The sequence below is a fragment of the Chenopodium quinoa genome, unplaced genomic scaffold (genome assembly GCF_001683475.1).
Source record: "Chenopodium quinoa cultivar QQ74 unplaced genomic scaffold, ASM168347v1, whole genome shotgun sequence".
Taxonomy (NCBI): domain Eukaryota; kingdom Viridiplantae; phylum Streptophyta; class Magnoliopsida; order Caryophyllales; family Amaranthaceae; genus Chenopodium; species Chenopodium quinoa.
Genome location: NW_018742292.1, coordinates 1752115 through 1774680, shown reverse-complemented (window position 1 = coordinate 1774680; position 22566 = coordinate 1752115). Strand labels below are relative to the sequence as shown.

Sequence of the window (22566 nt, the reverse complement as noted above, 5' to 3'; positions counted from 1 at the left end):
TTTTCTCGTTTCCTTTCTCTGGTACCTGTTGTCACTCTTCTTGGATGAAACATATTGCCTTGCTTCCTTTTGAAATTAAAAAGTTGAAGCCTCTGCAATATCCTGCTTATTACCTGACACTTTCTTCTGCTTCCCAGTTTGTTGCACCATGTGAAAAGCTTTGTTGACACTAGGCAAAGGATCCATATTGAGAATGTTCTCTCTAACATTATGGTATCCTCTGTTCAATCCCATTAAGAACTGAATCACCCTATTTGTCTCAACCATGGACAACATTTTCTTGTACATGCTACATGTGCATTTTGCTACAATCCCACAGGTACACTCTAGTATTGCTTCAATGTTGTATATTTCATCCCAAAATTTCTTCATCTTATAGTAATAATCTCCCATAGACATGTCTCCTTACTCGAGTTTTCTAAGGTCCTTCTTGAGCTGATACAAGAGAGGTATATTGCTCTCTGAATATCTCTCACTCAACTCATCCCATAGCTGTTTGGAAGTTTGAACCAAGCTCAAACCTCCTACAACCTCATCATGCCTTTCCCATTTGTTGTAATCTTTGTGACCACTTGCTGGTATTGGTATCTTACCCTCAATGAAAGCTTTCTTGTTCTTAGCCCCTAGAGCTAGCTTCACGTTTCTGCTCCAAATCATGAAGTTACTTCCATCATATAACATTAGTGTCAAGGAAGAAGCATGATTATCATAATGTGACAGGAACAAAGGGTCTTGATAGTTCATCAGAGAATCAGAAGATTCATTTTCTGGCATTTTGGAAGATTAAAAAAGGAAACTGATCGAGGAAAAAGGAGAAAAATTTGAGATTTCAGGAAGATTTTAACCTAGTAGCTCTTATACCATGTAGAAAACTGAATATTTTGTTCAGATTTCTTCTAAAGCTTCGATTTTTAGGTTGAGTTTTCCTTTCTCTCAAGGAATAATTTAGAGAATGTTTTCTCTGATATTTCAGTAAAACGGTGCTCAATCCAACTTGGGATTAGCAAATATAAAAGGTTACAATATATACAACAAGCAAGCCACTAACAGACTTACAACTAGGCTGCACAAAAGACAAAAAAGACAACAAGAATATGTTGTACAAAGCAGAGAAATACAGAGGCGCTATACATAAAAAATACATATATACTTGCGTATTTGAGCTGGTTTTCTTCATCTAGCAAGTTCAAAAACCATTAGTGACAATGACATGAATTGTTAATATTGTGACATTCATATAAAATTACCTAACAAAATCAACAAAAAAAACATTGAAATAAAATTGTTTTTTAGTTGCTTGGACTTTTTTCTAATATATCAAATAAAAGAGAAGCATATAATAACCTATTCCAAGTATCTGGAACACCAGGAAGGCACCAATGACTACAATCAGCATAACTATTGCTATTTTTCTCATCTTTAGTAATGTACAAAGATGGATGAGCGTCAATTCGATGTTCCGAAAGCTTGGTAGTGTTCAAGTATTTCACTTGAGGTTTACTCATCCCTTTTATAACTCCCTCAACGGCGTCTACCATGGATTTTGGGAAGCCCGACACAAAGGAATCATCCCTTATAGGCTGTGTTTTATTAAAGCACCATTGATCATGTTTTCTAAGTCGGTGCACGGGTGAATATCCATTGAAGAACACAGTTGTTTTGTTTGGATCAACGTTTTTCTTTATCCATGTTGCCCACGTTTTCAAGCCTCGTTCATATGCTAATTCAATTGGCATTTTCTTTTTCAATTTTCCCTTGTACTCGAACACCTCCCACCTGTAAACACATATATATGAATAATATTGCAAGATAAATTGTGAATTTAACATTAATGTAAGTCCATTCAAAGATCTATGCTAAACACAATTTTATACTTCATCGAGTTTAATAGAGTATGTAAATGTATTTTATAATCTTGGCCTTGTTACCTGATTAAGTGCATTTTCACACTCGCTCCCCTTACATAAACCCACTGATCAATTTGGCCCAAATATTAATTTAGATACTCTATTAATGCAATTAACGGCCAAGATTATTAATGCAATTAAAGGTATCAAACAAGTTCAAACTGATATGATAACTAAAAGTCAAGATTAAGGGTCTATTCACATTTATTGAACTAAGCTGAATTTAACTGAACTGAACTGATTGGAGCTGAACTGAACTGAACTGAACTGAGCTGAAATGAATATTTTATGAGAGAGGGAGATTAGAAGCTGAACTGAACTGATTTGAGCTGAACTCGACTGATTGGAGCTGAACTGAACTGAACTGAACTAAACTGAAATTAAGTAAATGTGAACAGACCCTAATTTAGATACTCTATTAATTTATATATTGGAAATTCTATGAAAAACTACCTATTATAGTCCATAATTTGCGAGAAACTACCTATTAAAAAAAATATTGTAATTGACTACCTGATTTTTGAAAAATGTTGTAATTACTACCTTAGGCCAGAATATGAAATTTGACCAAAATTCTCCGACATTGACTTGGTCATGTGAAACTCACGTGACATTTAAAGACGCTATTCTTCCCAAATTTCCCCCAAAAATTTTCCCACTATAACCCCTAATTTCACCATTGTTTCCCAAAACCCCCCAATTTGAGTTTGAAGTATGAGGCAATCTCTCCCTCTGTAGTGCGCGATTGAGGTATTTCTTCTTTAATTTAGTTTTGTATAATGATTTTGATTGAAACCCTTTAACAATTGTTGATTTTGTTCCCAAAAAATTCGTTTCCATGAGATTGAACACTAAACTTCTTGCTTTGCTCTAATTTTTTGGCCTAATAATGATTTTGTGGCTGTTGGGGTGGTGAGCAGCAGCGTTTGGTGGCGAGAGGTTGAGATGGGTGTGCTGCAATGGACGTGCGATTATTGCGGGATGGCGGATGAGTGGGAGTAGTTGTGGCTGTGATGTGAGATGGAGTTAATTGCTGGTGGTGAGTGGTGGCAGTAGTTGCTGCTGTTGTCGTGTTATGGGCGAGAGAACAGAGATGGCTAGGGTTGCGGTTTGTGTTGTGGGTGCTTCTTGGTGTATGCGGTGGAGCAGGGCATCAATTGGAGATTGGTAATGGAGGTTGGTCGTAGTTGTGGTGGGCAATTTTGGGGAAAAAAGGGAGGAATGAAAAGAATCATTAAATGTCACATGATCAAGTCAACGTCGGAGAATTTTGGTCAAACTTCATATTCCGGTATAAGGGAGTAAATTACAACATTTTTCAAAAATCATGTAGTCAATTATAACATTTTTTTAATAGGTAGTTTCTCGCAAATTATGGACTGTAATAGGTAGGCTTTCACAAAATTTCCTTAAATATTCTATCTGTTTTATATTAAACGCATCACAGACAGTGGCGGATCTTGGCCGAAAACATTAGTAGGGCCGGAATTTAAATATTTAACCTCTTCCTCAAAAGTATCATTATATCCAAAAATTTTATTAGTAAATATAGGTTATTTTAGTTCATCAACTAATTAATTACAATAATTTACGGAGGGCCAGACTCCGAATAACCTCAGTGGAAGGTCCTGTTCTGATCACAGAGAGCCAGAGGGGGTGATCTCCAAAATGTAATGGGTTAAATTCTCATTGGTAACCATCAACTTTTGCTTATTTTCATTGGTAGCCACTTTGTATATGAATTATATTTGGTAGCCTTTAACTTTTAAAATGTTACTTCCGTAACCTTATATGGATAAAAACGTTAAAATAAAAGTTAACTTTGATTTAGAGTCATTTTAATTGTTTAATCTTTAAAATTAATATTAAGGAAAATTTGTCAAAAAAAATCTTTTAATTAGTCTCTAATTTTTTTTTTCTTTCTTTAAATCATTCTCTAACCCACCTTTTTATTTAACAATTAAATTTAATTTATAAAAACACCACCACCTCCCAACCACTAGCCAACCACCACCTCCCAATTCTCAACCACTAGCCAACCGCCACCTCCCAACCACCCCCTCCCCCATCGGACCCCCCACCCAGATCCCCCACCCCCGACGACCTCCCTTTACCGTCGGCCAACCATCCCTTACCTCATCAATATTTGGCTCTAATTTTCAATATTTGGCTCTAATTTGGCTGAAATTTATTGCAATTTGCTTCTAAATTATCCTAGCAACATATACATACATAATCAAAACCAAAACAAGCATCAATTGCAAACAAGATGCAAAAAATTAGAAACCCCCAAATTGATTTTTCTAGGGTTTACGAACAAATTAAAAATTACAAAATTCAAGCATATTATAAGATAAAATTGAAGCTAAAATACATTGAATGTGTGGGAGAACTTTATTTGAAGCTTCTATAGCAAATTTTGGTAGTGTGTTTGAGAGTGTTTGTGGGAGAAATGAGAGGTAGATGTTCGAAAGGAGGGGGAGGTGGAGGGTTGCAGCAGGCCGGAGGTAAAGGGGGAAGGGGAGTCGACCAACGGTGGAGGTGGTTCGCCGAGGATGAGGGATTGTAGGTGGCGTAGGGGAGGAGAGTTGTTGCAAGGGAAGGGGAAAAGGAGAGGGCTGCTGCAAGGGGAGGGGTAAAGGGAGGAAGGTGATGGGTGGTGGTGGTTTTTGTTGTTTTTTTTATTTTTATAAATTAAATTAATTATAAAATGGTTAAGTGAGTGTTAAAAGGATAATTAGAATAAATTAGAAGTTAATTAAGTGGATTAGAGGCACTTGATTTTCTTCAACAAAAAAACTCTACATTAGGGTTTTCTTTTGCCAAAATGTTAAAAATCGAGTTTCGTTTAGCCAAAAAACTTTTAAAAGGTTTTTTTTTTCGTAAAATGGTGAATTTAAAAGGTTTTTTTTGACAAATTTTTCTAATATTAAAAAAAAATATTTTCATCTTTCCTCCTCCTCCACCCCCGTACTGTTCCTCTTTCTCTCCTCCCTTTGCTAATTAATTATTTTTATCTCTTAGAATTCTCCCCCAGATTGTTTGATGAAAGGTAGATCTAAGCCTCATTATAGCTTACTTTGACTTTCTGAGTTCTCCATCGAAACGACTTTTGAGCCTTTTGTCTTCCATTGAAATAGTTTGTGAGGTAAGATGATTTTTGTAATCATCGAATAACAATTTTCCTTTGAAGCGTAATCCATGTTCTCCATGGTGGTTCGATTGTGGTGAGGGCATGGCAGTGGCGTCACCAGGATTTTCGAACTGTGGGTTCGAAACTTCCGAAATTTGAAATCATAATTAACAAAGGAATAAAAATACAATAATGAAAACTAGTCTGCTGCACACAGCACACACATGATAAATGCAGAAGGAAATCAATGAATGAACGAAATAGCATATGAAATTATGAAAACTAGAAGGCAGAATAGCCGGGCTAATGCTGTGACTTCTCCTGGCTCTTATAGAAGTGTACTTATACCTCTATAGCTCTACCTTATGTAGAGGAGTTGTATTATCACGTTTAATTCTTAGTCGGTACAAGACTAATTATAATCATCTAAATAAAATCATACCAATCCAAGCAATAACATCAACCACTCTAGCTAATTAGAAGGTAGAAATTAGATTGTTTATTATTCTTGATCAACAAATAGTTAGAATGTTTACGATAAGATATTGAGCAAGGTGAGGCCATATGTTGAAACTTTTCAAGAGAATGTTTTTATGCTACGAGGTAATTAACAAAGTCTAGCCCATTCAACATTCTTACAACTTTTCAGAGGTAATTAACAAAGTCAAGCCAATTTAACACTCTTACAATTTTTCAAGAGAATATTTATACTTGAAATATAAGATAATTATAACCAAATTTCAGCAATTTACAAAAAATTCTGCAATTTGTAATGTATATTAGCAATTTAGCATATGAATTTCAAGTATTAGCATAATAGCATATGTATATGTATATTAGCAATTTAGCATATGAATTTCAATTTTCAAGTATTAGCATATGTATATGTATATTACTATATTAGCAATTTAGCATATGTATATTAGCAAAAAATCCCCAAATTCACTTACCCCTACATACGGTGGGTCTGCTCCGCCACGGCGCCACTCAGGGGCGGAGCTACGGTGGTCAGCTGAGTGGCTGACTAGCGACTACTGGCCTACTGCCGACCTGCCGTGCTGCGGTGCTGGCTGAGTGCCTGAGTGGCTGCTGCGGACTTCTGCGGTGCTGCGCCCGTGCGCCGGGAAGAGAAGGAGCCAAGGAGGAAGAATGGGAAGAGAAGGAGCCAAGGAGGAAGAACGGGAAGAGAAGGAGCCAAGGAGGAAGAACGGGAAGAGATTAAGAGAAGGAGGAAGAAGTTAGGGTTTTGCAATTTGGGGGAATGAGGAAGAGGAAAGCTGGAAGCAGGGGATTAGGGGAAGCAGGATGAAAGGAAACAAAATGAAAAAATAAAAGTGTGAGTTATGGGTTTCGAACCCTGAACCCACAAACTCTTGTATCATTGTATGATGAGAGGTAAAAATAACCACTGGGCTACAACTTTACTTGTTGCCATATAATACACAAATATTCTATTTAAACCTATTTTGATTTTTTTTTTTTAAAAAAAAAAAGTTTTTAATTTTTTTCAAAAAATCAGTGGGTTCAATGAACCCACTTGAACCCACCGTGGCTCCGCCCCTGGGGCATGGTTGTGATATTTGATTCGATTGCTGGGTGGGATTGATTGGGCTATAATTGGAGCTTGCGGTGTTGCTCGGTACTGCGGCGGTTTGGTGCTGTTGGCTGCAGGTTGGTGCAACGGTGGTTGGTTGTTCGGCAGCTACAATGTGACGGTTGTGAGGAGTTGCCCGGTTGTTGGCTGGTGTTTTAGGTTTGGTGCGTGAGGGAGCAAGGGAGGCAGCGGGGAAGGGTGGGTCGTTGCCGGCAGCGGAGGGGAGAGGAGAAGGGGTGGCTGGACTGGTTGCGGGAGGGTGTTCTTTTTTTTTTAATCAAATTATAATATAATTAACCTTAGTTAATTTTTTTTTTTTAATTTTTATAAAACTAACCTCAGTTAAACTTAACGGCTAATTAACAATATTTAACCAAATAAGCAAACGGAAGTAACATTTTAAAAGTTGAAGGCTACCAAAGATAATTCATACAAAGTGGCTACCAATGAAAATAAGCAAAAGTTGACGGCTACCAATGAGAATTTCTCTACTTTTAATATATGTCATGTTAAATACTCTATATTTCAAGGATACCTAGCGTTCCCAAAACGATTTCATATTATGTAAAAATTTATTTAGCTAAACCACATGTAAGAAAAGTTATTAGATTATTTGCTTCAGATTGTTTGTGGTTTGTTCACTTCTAATCTATAGGAATACGCTCTCCATCCCGAGTGATCGTGTTAGGAGTCATTAATAGTAGGTCTTACCGGTATTCCTTACTTTTAGCTTAGTTTATTTTGCACTATATATGTTATATATTGTTCGTATTTCAACAGATTGAATACAAGTTTTGTTCTTCTTTTTTCTATCTCACACTCCACATATAATACATTGGCGGGGTGTTTGGATTGTGAGAATGGGAGTTTGGGGATTAAAATGTGATAATGGGATTGGGAATTAATTGATGGGACTACATAAAAATATTTCAATACCTTGTTTGGATAGTGGGTGAGAATATGTAGGGAATAAATAACAATTTTACAAAAATACCCTTACGAAGATTATTATTTCATTCTTTTCATTAAAGGTAAAAATGTCATTTTCCCCTTATTCTCATTCCTATCCATTTATTACCTACCCTTCCTAGGTAATAAGATGGTGGGAATTCACCCATAAATAATCCCATTCCCTAACCCTTTTTTATTACCATTCCCACCAAACAAACAAAGCTTATTTTTTCAATTTGAATTAAAATTCTCAATCCCACCCTCAATTTCCACTTGCCAAACACCTCCTGGTATTAATTTAGAAATACGTGAACAAAATGCACCAATCATTTTCCACTTTAAGCTAATTAGCTCCTTCTCCAAAAGTTGTGCCCCAATGTCTAGGTATAATCATTTACTTATTATTAAGATAAATATTAAGATTATGAATGAAAACTAAGGTTGTCAATTAAATTATTGTAAAAAGGTAAGTCTTGTATGTGGCTAGCCACAAGGTATGTCCACATTGATTTATTAGAACAATCTTCACTTATATGTATGATTGAGTAACGTCACTTTTTTCATAAGAGTAATCACATGTTGTCCACAAAAGTAAGAGTAATCACATGTTGTTCATAAAAGTAACCCAAATTCATTATACGAGTGAAATCAAGTAATTTAAAAATATTTCTTAAAAAAAAATATTTAAAAATAAGTAACCCCATTTGTTCATCCGATTAATCCATATTCTTTTGTTTTAAAAAATAAATGAATAATTCCACTTATTTAAGAGAGTAACTTATTTTTTCTCATTTAAGTAACTTACATACGTTAATATAACCCCTATTACTTAATTAATTGCCTTATACTATGTGATTATATGGAGTGGTCACACCATGTGGCTAGCCACATATAAGACATGTGATTGTAAAATTGACAACATAAGTATAGCAAATTAAACTTACGCTCTTGATTTTCCTTTTGGTTCCCACCAATGGCCTGAGTTGAATACCATAATATCTGCTCCTTTGCACCTCTCAAAATTTTCTGAAAGCTTGTCAAGGATTAGTACCTTTTTACCACTTTCATGGTTTTTGTTAATGTCAACCAAAAATGCACTCCAATAAAATTCTAGAGTGAAGTTATATTCCTGCAAAAACAATCATCTTATACTATTATAAAAGAAATTTTTAACAATATCTATCTTTTTTTTTTTTTTTTTTTTTTTTGACAAGAACAATATATATCTTTAATTTTGAATGAAATTACTATAGAATTAGCCATTTCATTTCATATGGTTTTGATTCGTACCTTAGCTTTCCAGGTGTTTGTGTAGCGTCGGTGTTCGTCGGCTTTGGCTATGTATGAAGGATCTGAAGTGAAGAGAAGGCAAGCAAGAGACTCCCACATATTTCGATTCAGCGAATCCCCTACGAGTATCATCCTCTTGTTCCTCAGCCTTTCTAGCATCTTGGTTCCATTAAACCTAAGAATAAAGTGCACATAAGAAACTATTAAGGTTAGAAATATACCATGCATGTTAAGTACAATCGAGGCTATGTTGTATACTTGTATCCAATTTGGTGTTCATTTGATCTTGCAATCTAATCTACCTAAATACCTCATTATGGTACAATTAAATAATCAAAGAACATAATAGAGAACAAGCACAACGGAATTATTATATGATAGAGGTAGGTAAAACTAATCTTGGATCTAACCATCAGCTTCATTTTTTAATCGATGCTTCAATTAAATATAAGAGTCACAGTGAAAAAATGATAACGATTTCAAATTTCATGCATGGAATGATCCTTTCAAAGTGGAATATTTATTTAGTTGATAATAGAGGAAACCTCAAGGTGGGCCGACAATTATTGGGTCATTCAAATTGATTACTGATAGGATTTTTTTGGATCGCATGATTTTTATTGGGTTCAGTTTCAAGTTTGATTTATTGGAAAGGGTGGAGTCCTTTTTAGTTACATCGCTAAGATGCTTAGATGCTTATTATTAAGATATCCTCTTTGGTGAATTTTTAATTACCAATGTGTGACCAACACATATATCAACGCGGAACTTTGAACAAAAATATCATTAATTATAGGAAATTTTGACAATTACCACCTATTATTGTTTCCATTTTAGCAATTACCACCTACTATTATTTTTTTTTTTGGGAAATTACCACCTACTTTTTTCTAAAACACCAAAAGTTCCCACCTAGTTGGCTCTCAACTACCTTATGACGTCATGTGAGGGTCCCACATAATACATTCCCTCCCATTTTCCTTCCCATTTCTTATTTTCACTCGTTACTTATTCGTGGAATCATTGTCATGTTGCAGCAACAACAATTCTTGTTTCTTAATTTTGGTTTTGAGAAGTGATTCGCAATGTTTTCGATTTCTTTCAACAAAAAATTGAACAAGTATCGAGTGAGAAATAAGAAATGGGGGGGGGGGGGAAGGAGGGAAGGTATTGTTAAGATCTTCAACCTCGAGCTTGAGGTTCATTATCTTAACATGGTATCCGAGCAAACCAGGTGTTCGATCATTTGATCCTAATTCTTGCGCTTCAATTGAGGTTGTTCGTTGTTCATTTGTTCGCTCAAAGTTCTTTGCTATTTAATTTCTGATTTCTCCAGTTTTCGGTTAGTTCTTCGTTTTTCAGATCATCGTATTGTTCGTCTTTTGTGCTTCAATTTTAAGTTACCTGAGTTTCTTGTGCAATTTTTCTGCTGATTTCTTACTTTTTCAATTGTTAAAAAGACAAAAACAATGGAAAATAAAATGCCTATTCTCAAACCTTCTCAAGATCCTAGTTCACCTTATCACTTGCATCCGTCTGACAATCTTGGAATGAAACTAGTCTCTGATAAATTCGATGGAAATGGATATGGAGATTGGAAGTGATCGATGTTGATTAGCTTATCTGCTAAGAATAAATTAGGATTTGTTGATGGATCAATTGAGAAACCTCTACCTAATTCGAATTTGTTTAAGGCTTGGGAGAGGTGCAATAGTATGATCATTTCATGGATTTTAGGAGTTTTTTGATCAAAACCTAGCTAGAAGTGTACTTTACTTTAGCTCAGCTAGAGAGATTTGGCAGAATCTTGAGGAGAGGTATGAAGCTTCTTCTGGAACTGTTCTATTTGCTTTAGAACAGGCTATCACTGAAATTAAGCAAGGTTAAGATGATATCTCAGCTTTTTACACAAAAATTAAGAGATTATGGGATTAGTTAGATAATGTTGATCCATTGCCTTACTATCATTGTGCTAATTGTACTTGCACCATTGCTCAGCGTTTGGTTAAGTCTCAGCAGGACAAAAGACTAGTACAATTTCTGATGAAGTTGAATGATGGATTTGAGGTTGTTAGGGGCAATATACTGCTAATACAGCCACTGCCAGTTCTATTACATGCATACAGATTGATAACGCAAGAAGAGAAGCACAAACAGTTGTTCAAAGGATCAAAAGCAGGTTCTATGTATATTTCTGATGAAGCAGTTGCTTTGGCTGTAACTAAAGGGAGGTACATAATAATAGGTCTTCTTTCCCTCATCAGAATGGTGCTAATTCTTCTAATCAAGGTCAAGATTCTAATCAGAGACAGAATTTTGGAGGAACTAGACAGAATTTTGGCAGACCTAGATAGAATTTTGGTGGAGCAGGACAGAATTTTGAACAAAGAAGAACAGTCAACTACTATTGTGATCATTGCAAAATGCCTGGACACATCATGCAAAGGTGTTTTAAGCTAAATGGCTACTATCCTGATCACAAGTTTGACAAGAACAAAAGAGTAGCGGCATATGTTCAGAAAGATAGACATAATTTCTCAACTGATGATAGTGGAAACTTGGTGATTCCATCAGGGTTTGCTCAGCGGTTTCTTGATCATATGGCACAGCAGAAGTTGATAAATGATCATACAGGAGAGGCTAGTGCCAAATCTGCAAATGTTGTAGGTAAAGCTTGTTTGTTATCCAATAAATTCTCTAATTGGATAATACACGGTGGTGCTTCTCATCACATATATCATGATAAGGATGCTTTTATTTCCTGGTATGAGTTCACTGAAGCTGATAAGCACATAGCCATTCCAGATGGGAGGAAAGTGATCATTCTCATAAAGGAAATGTGAATCAAGGAAATGATATTGTGCTACAGGATGTATTATATGTAGCTGATTTTAAGTTAAATCTCATATTTGTCCCTAAGATATGTCATGATCTGAACTGTAATGCTATTTTTACTGATGATACATGTGTTCTTCAGGCATCTTCAATGAAGACACGTGTTCTTGGTAAGCTGAAGAATGGGTTATACTACCTTGAAGAATCCTTGATCAACTCTCAGAATAAGGTGCTTGCTGTTGTTGTTCCTTCTTCACAGCAAGAAAGTCACACTAAGCTGTGGCAGTTGAGGATGGGCCATTTCCCTATTTCTCAACTTGGGTATGTCTCCACTTTCCTCACTTCTAGCAATAAGCCTTCTTTGAGTACTTGTTTTTGTCAGATTTTCCGTATTGCTAGGCAAAGTAGAATGCCTTTTCATTCTAGTTCCATTAAAACTACTGTAACATTTCAGTTGTTACATATTGATGTTTGGGGACCCTATACAGAAGAAACACATACTCGTTGTAGATTGTTTCTTACTATTGTGGATGACTTTTAGAGGATGACTTGGGTATTTTTCATGAAATACAAATCAGATGTTGTTACTGTCTTCTCTAATTTTGTCACTTACATTAAAAATCAGTTTAGTTTTACTGTTAAGAATGTAAGGTCTGACAATACTCAAGAACTTTGTGAGGGTGAGATGAAATCTTTTCTGGTTCAAAGAGGGATTCAGCATCAAAGAAGTTGTCCTGACACCTCTCAACAGAATGGGGATGTTGAGAGGAAACATAGGCATTTATTGGAGACATCTAGGGCACTTTATTTTCAGTCTAAGTTGCCTAATTCTTTCTGGAATGAGTATGTTCTGTGTGCTACACATCTTATTAATAGAAATGTCATTGTCTGTTCTAAATAATAAGAGTCCTTATGAGATGTTTTTTGGGAAACCACCTGATTTGAGCTATTTAAGAGTTTTTGGTTGTTTGTGTTCTGTTTCAACAACCAAGCAAGGTAGAAGCAAGCTTGATCCTAAGGCTACATCTCATGTCTTTGTTGGCTACTCTCCTGGTCAAAAAGGCTACAAAGTTCTGAATCTTGAAACCCTAACCATTCATACATCCAGAGATGTTGTTTTCAAAGAACAACACTTCCCTTTTCATATTTCTAAAACCCACTCTACTTCTCCTTTATCCTTCTTTCTTCCTACAGTTACATATTTTATACCTTTTCATGATATAACTTTCCAGAAATATTCATACCCACACCACCAGACCCATACCCACACCACCAAATACTTCATCACCTTCTCAGCCTTCTTCTTCTTCTTCTTCTTCTTCTTCTTCTTCTTCTTCTTCTTCTTCTTCTTCTTCTTCTTCTTCTTCTTCTTCTTCTTCTTCTTCTTCTATTCTTGTTCTCTCTGATCCACCTCAGTTACAGAGATCAGATAGGACAAGGAAGCCACCTTCTTGGATGGAGGGGTACTACTGTAATGCAGTTTCCCATCACTGGTGCAATCTGGTTAGTTTTTCTGACTTGCCTATCCCTCATCAAGCTATTGTTACACAATTGGAGTCCTTTATTGAGCTTGTTTCTTATCAAGAAGATGTTAAGGATCCTAGATGGATTGAGGCTATGCAGAAGGAGCTTATGGCTCTAGAGGTCAGCAAGACCTAGGTTCTTGTTAATTTTCCTGTTGGTAAGAAGACCATAGGCTGCAAGTGGGTCCTTAAAATCAAGCGTAAGTATGATGGCACCATTGAAAGATTTAAAGCTAGATTTGTGGCCAAGGGTTTCACTCAGAAATTTGGTGAGGATTACACTGAAACTTTTAGCCCTATTGTGAAGCTTTCAACTGTGAGATGTGTTATTGCTCTAGCTGCCAGCAGAAGGTGGACTTTGTTCCAATTAGATGTCAATAATGCATTTCTCCGTGGAGATTTGCATGAGGAAGTTTATATGAAACCTACATAAGGATTTTTTTTGGTGCAGAAGGGAAGGTATGCAGACTTCTAAAGTCTTTATATGGCTTGAAACAAGCATCCAGACAGTGGTATGCTAGACTTGTTGCTGAGCTACATGTTTTGGGATTTTCTCAGTCTAAAAATGATTATTCCCTTTTTCTTAGAAAGAGGAGTGGTCTTCTTACATAGTTGCTGCAGTTTATGTGGATGATATCATCCAACTGGTGATGATATTGATGGGATTACATACTTGAGAATGCACTTGGACAAGGTGTTTAACATTAAAGATCTGGGTGTTTTAAGCTATATCTTGGGGATTGAAGTTGGATATTTGTCTTATAGGGTATGCTTGACTCAGAAAAAGTTTACTAAAGAGCTTTTGCTTGACTGTGGCTTGTCTGACTGTCATCCTACTGTCACTCCTCTTCCTCTGAACATGAAACTCAGTGCAACTGATGGTGAATTATTTGAAGATTCTGTTCTCTATAGATGTCTGGTTGGAAAATTAAACTTCTTGACTAGCACCAGACCTAATCTGGCTTTCACAGTGTAGCACTTGAGCCAGTTCATGCAAGCTCCCAGAATTCCTCATTTTGCTGCTCTCCAGCATGTCTTGAGATATGTTGGAGGCACCATTGGTCAGGGGATAATTATGTACGCTGATGCTAAGCTTACTCTCCAAGCTTTCACTGATTCTGACTGGGGTGCTTGTCAAGACTCCAGAAGATCAATTTCTGGCTATTTTTTACTCTTGGGTAGATCTCCTATTAGTTGGAAATCTAAGAAACAAGCTGTGGTGTCCAAGAGCTCATCAGAGTCTAAGTACAGAGCCATGTCTAATGCCGCAGGGGAGGTAGCTTGGCTTGTTTGTTTGCTAGAAGAGCTTGGTCTTTCTGATTTACAGCCTGTGACTTAGCACTGTGATAATAAAAGTGCCATTCACATTGCTAAAAATCTAGTGCAGCTTGAACGCACTAATCACATTGAGATAGATGTGCATTTTACTCGTGACATGGTTCTTGAAGGACTCATTGAAATTGTGTATTTACCTTCTAAATCTCAGCTTGTAGATATTTTTAACAAAGTGCTGTCTTCCTCTTAGTACAACTCTTTGAAGTCCAAACTAGGCATGTCTGATGCAGTGCCTAGTTTGAGGGGGGATGTTGAGTTATCTCCTTCAGCCACTCAGAGCTCTTCGTCAGCAATTAGTGAAAGTTAGTTATGAAGACTGCCAGCTCAACTAATTCTGTTATTTCATTTATTACTAGATTCTTGTAGCTGTTGTAGCTAATTAATTATGGTATTAATACGCTTCTGTAAGCTGCTTCTCAATTATTCATTCAATATATTTTTCCCCAATTTCTTCTCATTTTCTCTCTCTAGAAACCTCTCAATTCTCTCTGTTTTTTTGCGCCATTGATGAACCTCAAGCTCGAGGTTGAAGATCTTAACAGGTATTATGTGGGCCAACATGACGACATAAAGTGGTTGAGAGCCAACCATGTGGGAATTTTTGATGTTTAAAAAAAAAAGTAGGTGGTAATTTAAAATAAATAATAATATGTGGTAATTGCTAAAATAAAAACAATAGTAGAGGGTAATTTTCAAATTTTCCTTAATTATAAATATGTTGTCTAGATTATAAAAAGTGAAAAGTTGATGTTCAAAATATACGTTGAGAAGATTTGACTACCCACTTGACCATGTTTAATATTATGATACACCAACAATCGGCATAGTGGTGCACTAGTGCAGATGAATGTTGTGAAATTAAGTCAGGATGCTTAAGAAAAATTCAGGGAGTACTTATTAATAAAAACATTTATTTACGGGTTGGAAGGTTTATCTCGAGTAAGTTCAAATTGGTTCAACTTGTTGATCAATTTCGGGTGATAAATTTGGAAAATCAGGTATATTGGTTAGTTTGATATGTCTAAGGAGGCTGATTGTGCCTCCACAAAACACGTTCAAAGGGATTTAATGTGAAGAGGTTGTCTATAGTGTTAAAGTATAAAACGAATTTTAGGGCTATAATTAACCATATAGTTTTGTTTCACCGTATACTCCCGAGTATTTTTTATTTATTCATTATATACCCTTGAGCTTTTGTAAATTCATCATATACCCTCGAGTTTTCACAAAAATACATCATATACCCTTGATGACTAATGATTTTCATTTTCGCCAGTCATTAGGGTTAATTATAACCTAAAACCACCTTAATTTAAATACATTACCCTATCTCCAAAACCACCCACATTCCTTTTTTCACCTCCAAACCACCTCAAATTTCCTTTTCTCAGCCTCAACACCTCAAAATCAATCACAAGGATGTGATTATGGAGATTTGGAGTGGTTTCAGAGGTTGGAGAAAGGAGAGGAGTGGTTTCGAGGGTTGGAGAAAGGAGAGGAGTGGTTTCGGGGATGAGGGAGAAAGATTGAAGGTGGTTTCGATGTATAATTAACCAAATTCCATTCATCTTGTTGTTATTAGGGCTATGTGGTATATTTTGTAACAACTCGCGGGTATATGGTGAATTTTAAAATTTTCAGGGGTATATGGTTAATAAACAAAAAACTCAGAGGTATATGGTAAAAAAAAAAAAAAAAAAAAAAAAAAAAAAAAAAACAATTTTTAATAATTAGATAATGTTTTTGGTTAGAACCCCATGATTGTTTTTATAATGTACTAATGTGCAAAGAAAATACCACTTGCAGTGCTAACTTGTACTCCCTCTGACCCTATATTTTTTATATTCATAACCAATGTTTGGGTCAACTGTTTACCACAACTTCACAATAATCTAGTTATAAGAGATGATATAGTTATGTGGATTTTGTTGGATTCATTTAATTGTATATTTTATTAGTATTTAATTTTAAAATTTATACGTTTATAGAAATGAAGATATATGATAATATTAAGAGAATTAGAAGAATTTAGAATTGTATTTCTTGATCAAAACATTCGACCAACATGGATATTTATACAAGTCTTGCCCCTTGGGCTCCAAGCAAGAGATCATATCAAAACCTATCAAGCTTAGGAAACTAACAAACCTTTCCTAAGATAAACTAGAAATATATCTTGCATAATCAAATAATATATCCTAAAGATATGATAATATCTTTCCTAACACCCCCCTCAAGTTGGAGCACTAGGATCGAATGTGCCCAACTTGCTAAGAAGGTAGTCAAATTGAGGACGAGCCAAGGCTTTCGTAAATATGTCAGCCAATTGTTCATTGGTGCGAACATGAGTAGTAGCAATAAGTCCTTCTTGCACGACATCTCTAACAAAGTGGCAATCCACTTCAATATGTTTTGTGCGTTCGTAAAACACGGGATTTTGAGCAATGTGTATTGCTGCTTGACTGTCACAATAAATAGGGACTGCTCGGGAATGTTGGATCCCCAAGCTTAGAAGTAAGCCTATCAACCATTTAATTTCACAAGTAATGCCATACATAGAACGATACTCAGCCTCGGCAGAAGAAGTGGCAACCGTGGCCTGCTTTGTTTTCCACGCAATCGGTGACTTGCCTAGGAACACCAACCACCCCGACAGAGAGCGGCGAGTGAGAGGGCACGCTGCCCAGTCGGAGTCGCACCAACCTTGTAACAAGAGCTCACTATCCGAGCTAAGTAAGATACCTTGACTTGGAGTACACTTAAGATATCGAACCACCCTTAAAGCGGCATCCCAATGCTCTTGTTGAGGAGCCTTCATGAATTGAGATAATACATGGACCGAATAAGTCAAGTCTGGTCGAGTGACACCCAAATAAACCAAGCGCCCAACAAGGCATCGATAGGCACCCAGATCCGTCAGTAGAGGCCCTTTAGCATGCGCCAATCTATGATTTTGCTCCATTGGCGTGTGAGCAGGCTTGGCCCCAAGAAGACCCGTCTCTGATATGATGTCAAGGGCATACTTGCGTTGACTTAAAAATAGCCCTTTACTACTCCTAGCCACTTCAATGACAAGAAAATATTTTAGTACACCCAAATCCTTCATGTGAAAACAAGTGCTCAAATAATGCTTGAACAATTTTATAGCATTTGAATTATTGCCGGACACAATTAAATCATCAACATAAACAAGAACGTTGAGATGAATAGACCCCTTGGTATATGTAAAGAGAGAGTAATCCGGGTATGATTGTACAAAACCATATTTTTTCAAAGCGGTAGTGAGCTTGGCAAACCAACACCGCGGAACTTGTTTGAGACCATATAGAGACTTGCGAAGGTGACAAACAAGACCTGGTTCATCTGTAGTAAAACCTGGTGGGAGTTTCATATAAACTTCCTCAGTCAAATCACCATGAAGGAAAGCATTATGCACATCCATTTGATGTAGTTCCCAATTTTTCGAAGCAGCTATAGCAAGGAAAGCACGAACAGTCGTCATCTTGACCACGGGAGCAAATGTTTCATCATAATCAATACCTTCGATTTGATGATTACCGAAGACAACCAATCGAGATTTTAAACGCTCAATGCTACCATCAGGTTTGTACTTAATTTTGTACAACCATTGACTACCAAGGGCCTTCTTCCCGGGAGGCAAATTTTCCAAAGTCCACGTGCCATTGCTTTCAAGAGCACTCATTTCTTCCCTCATTGCTTGCTTCCAATCTTCATCACACATTGCCTCTTTGAAGGAACGAGGCTCTTTACCTGTTGTTATAGCTGCAACAAAATTTCGATGTTTCGTAGAAAACTTATCACAACTAACATAATGTGCTATAGGATACGGCATACCTGAGGGAGGTGGAGCAACTGGAGCAGGTGAAGAAGATGGAATATTTCGGGTAACCTGAGCATGAGTCACAAATCCTTTGAGTCTAGTCGACACAAATTTTTGTCGACGACCACGCCCCATGTCATCAGGGGTCGTGGCTGCTGATGTCGGGTCCTCTTGGCCCGTAGCTTCGGGGGTCGGAACAGCAGCCACAGCCGGATGTGGCGGCACCGTAACCACAGGCGGCTGCTGCTGCCTTTGTTCGTCGAGGGTGGCTTGGTCTTCATCGAGTATGTATGTAGCATCCAAGTCCCCTCCCAAGTCAACACTAGCATCCATGTTAGGTGTTGAAACATCAATATTTGTACCGTCGGCATCCAAGTATGGATGCACATCCTCAAAGAAACGAACATCCCTTGAGACAAAGAACTCCTTTTTGTCTAAGTCATATAAATACCATCCCTTTTTACCAAAAGGGTACCCAACAAATACACACTTTCGACTACGACTCGCAAATTTGTCACTTTTTGCCCTTTGATTATGAGCAAAACACAAGGACCCAAAAACCCGCAACTCACTAAACAATGGTGGGGTGCCAAATAAGATTTCATATGGAGTTTTATTGTTTAGAAGGACAGTTGGTGTTCTATTAATTAGATGAGCCGCCACAAGAGCACATTCTCCCCAAAAATAAATTGGTAACCCCCCTGAAATCTAAGGGCACGAGCAACATTGAGAATGTGTTGGTGTTTTCTCTCTACTCTCCCGTTTTGTTGAGGGGTTCCCACACAAGATGTTTGAAAAATAATGCCTTGAGCCAAAAAATAATTTTTCAAGCAAAAGAATTCAGTGTCGTTATCACTACGGACTATTTTAATTTTCTGAGAAAATTGTCTATCAATCATGGCTATAAAGGACATATACATCTTAAGCACCTCCGTTTTATCATTCAATAAATATATTCATATGACACGAGAATAATCATCAACCAAAGTCAAAAAATAGTGTGCACCACAAGAAGAGGGTTCTTTGTACGACCCCCATAAATCACAATGAACAATTTCAAAAATACGAGAAGCTTTATTTTCACTTAAAGGAAATTTGTCCCTAGTGTGTTTAGATCTATGACACACTTCACAATCTTTATTTAAATGACCCCTAGAGTTGCTAAGAAAAGGAAGGAGCTTTACAACTTTCTCGGAAGGGTGTCCCAATCGTCTATGCCAAAGCTTCAAATTGGACGAGTCTTCAATAGAAACGGCCGCTATGGATGCCTCCTCCCAAAAATAGTATAGTCCATCCCTTAGATCACCCGTGCCAATCACCTCCCTCGTGCGTTGGTCCTGTATAGTACATGTGAGAGAGTTAGTTATGACTTCACAAGAGCTAGTAAAGCACAATTGTGAAACCGAAATTAAGTTAAAATTTAATTTAGGCACAAAAAGAACATTAGAAAGAGTGATTTTGTCAGTGAGTTTGACAACTCCCTCCTTCATGGCAATAACATTCTGTCCATCCGGAAGGCCCACATTACAAGGAGACACTTCACGCACATCGGTCAAGCATGAAAGATTTCCGGTGACATGATGAGAACATCCGGTGTCAATAATCCACTTACCATTCACACGATGGGGTGGGGGTTGGGTGTTCCCCATGACAGCCATGACTGCCTGCCACTGTTCGGCCGAGAGTGGTGGGATTTGTGCAGCGGCTGGTGGATAAACAGAGGCAGTCGTAGGAGGCGTGGCATTGGCTTTAATTTGTGTGTCTGTCCTCGATCAGAGGTATTATTGCTGCGTCCCACAGGTCGTTTGTTGGGCTCCTTCGACCCATATCTCTCGGTATACCACTCGGGCACACCATGTCTCGCAAAACAAGTGCTTGCATCGTGACCCTTCTGCTGGCAATAGGTGCATACGAGGGTTGCCTTCTCCGCACGCGAAAGGCGTGGCTTCGGTTTATTCTCCATCCGGACTGCAAAGCCGACCATCTCAGGGGGTTCTTCTTTATGGTTGGCAATTCCTGTAACACGTTCTTCTTGAGCGATCGTTTGAAACACTCTGTTTAATGAAGGCAGGGGATCTTGAGAAAGAAGAGTGGAGCGCAAGGCGGCATAGAAATTCGAATACAACCCGAGCAAGAATTGCTGGAGTCGGTCACCGTCGCGCCGTGCAATATGCTGCTTTCCTTTATCACATGTACACTTGCCGCACTTGCAATTGATTAGAGGTTTATGTTTATCAAGCTCATCCCATAAGACCGATAATTTGCTAAAATAAACCGCAACAGGCATGGATTTCGGCTGCTCACACCGCCTGATTTCTGATTTTATTTGTTGTATACGAGGGCCATTCACAAGTCCAAAGCGTTCTTGCAAATCATCCCATAGCTTTTTAGCATTGTCATAGTTCGAAAGCATAGAACGAACTTCAGGGTCAATGATGTTCATAAGCCACGATACGAGCATACAATGTATCGTAACCCAATCATCCTTTGTGCAAGGAGGAGCATAGCTCGTGATTGTGCCATCAAGAAAACCAAATTTGCGTCTAGAAGATAATGCAATATAGATTGCGTGAGACCATTCATTGTAATCGTCAAGTTTAAGTCTTTGAGAAGTTATAAAATCACCCGGACGATCTTGAGGTCCAAGGTAATAGGGCGAGTTAGACTCGATTTTAGGAGGTGGTGGTGGTGGTGTTTCGGCCATGGTGGTCTAAAAAAAATTTTAATTTTGTTATTACCTTAGCTCGGATACCATGATAATATTAAGAGAATTAGAAGAATTTAGAATTGTATTTCTTGATCAAAACATTCGACCAACATGGATATTTATACAAGTCTTGCCCCTTGGGCTCCAAGCAAGAGATCATATCAAAACCTATCAAGCTTAGGAAACTAACAAACCTTTCCTAAGATAAACTAGAAATATATCTTGCATAATCAAATAATATATCCTAAAGATATGATAATATCTTTCCTAACAATATAGCATTTTAAGGCGTGTCTCAATGACCGTGTAAAGTCAAAAGGGGCAAAAGAATAAGACAAAGAGAGTAATATTTAATCTCTTGAACTCATCAAAAGGTTTGAAATTATTGCAATAGCATCCCTGGCCTTAGAGTAGCAATGGACGATAACAAAATTAAACTTATGTCAATAAATCAATGAAACTATCCTATGAGTGATCTTGCTTAGATATTTAGTATGGTAATGACACAAGAGTTCATTTTACTAATTAGTTTCCATTACCACCATTTACCTAATTACCTTATGTGTCATTATTGTAGATTGTTAGTTCTACAATTGTGTTCTACAATTGTGTTCAACATATATAGGAACTACAATTGTTAGTTCTACAATTGTGCTCTACAGGTGCAATAATACAATTTGCTAGCTAATTAGGAATTATGTCATGCATATTTAAAACAATTGAATGAAAACTACATACTTACACTGGTATATCACAATCTCGAGCTTCCCATCTCCACTTCTCATACTTAGAATCAAGCCTCCCGTTAGCTTGGCAGCTAAACTTCTCGTTAATAAATGGACATTTGAATGAATCGTAGCGAGGACCTTCCTCTGCCTTATAGACCCATTTCCCCTCAAACATATTGCACTTCCTTCTTTCTTTTTTCGTCGATTTCTCAATGTTGTCAGCAATGGAAGTAGAAGCTTTTAAAGGCTTTATAGTAACATTAGTAGATGGATTAACAATGGAAGTAGATGGTTTCAAAGGCTTTATAATAACACTAGTAGATGGATTATTTAGTAATTGAAAAGGTACTAAATCTACCATAGCTTTTTTAGCAGCTAGAAAATTTATATCTTGATGTACTTTGTCAAGATAGAAGACGAAGACGAGGAATCCGAGTAAGAATCCTAGTAAGAAGGGTTTCCATTTCTCAACAATGGAGGGTTTTTGCTCCATAACAGAAAATAAAAAAAGGTAACACTTATACTTTGGTTGGATTTTATTTACTACGAGTATATATTACGGTTATTTTTAGAATATTTTATAACAAACATATGGTCAACTTTATAGACTTATTTAAGTATTAAAAGGCGATGTGAATAAATAGTAAAATATGAAATAGTAATGTTTCCAAGTCAGTACCATAAATAGCTCAAATCTCTAAGTGCAATCTATACGTGAAAAC

General features: G+C 37.0%; 1 protein-coding gene across 1 annotated transcript; it reads right to left on the bottom strand.

The window, feature by feature from the left end:
• Window positions 1-1271: 1271 nt before the first annotated feature.
• Window positions 1272-22345, bottom strand: LOC110686240 (protein trichome birefringence-like 40). The gene is made up of 4 exons (XM_021862863.1): window positions 21859-22345; window positions 8876-9050; window positions 8530-8714; window positions 1272-1776 (listed from the first exon to the last, which is right to left on the bottom strand). Exons 1-4 carry the CDS (start codon window positions 22335-22337, stop codon window positions 1290-1292), a joined length of 1326 nt encoding a protein of 441 aa, XP_021718555.1. The 5' UTR covers window positions 22338-22345; the 3' UTR covers window positions 1272-1289.
• Window positions 22346-22566: the final 221 nt, after the last annotated feature.

Bases quoted from the DNA above. Each gene is read 5' to 3' on its own strand.
- LOC110686240 (XM_021862863.1), bottom strand. From the start codon at position 22,337: ATGGAGCAAAAACCCTCCATTGTTGAGAAATGGAAACCCTTCTTACTA. The intron at 9,051-21,858 runs GTAAGTATGTAG...CTTTATTCTTAG, and splicing joins CGAGATTGTGATATACCAGT to GTTTAATGGAACCAAGATGC. The intron at 8,715-8,875 runs GTACGAATCAAA...TTGTTTTTGCAG, and splicing joins CAAACACCTGGAAAGCTAAG to GAATATAACTTCACTCTAGA.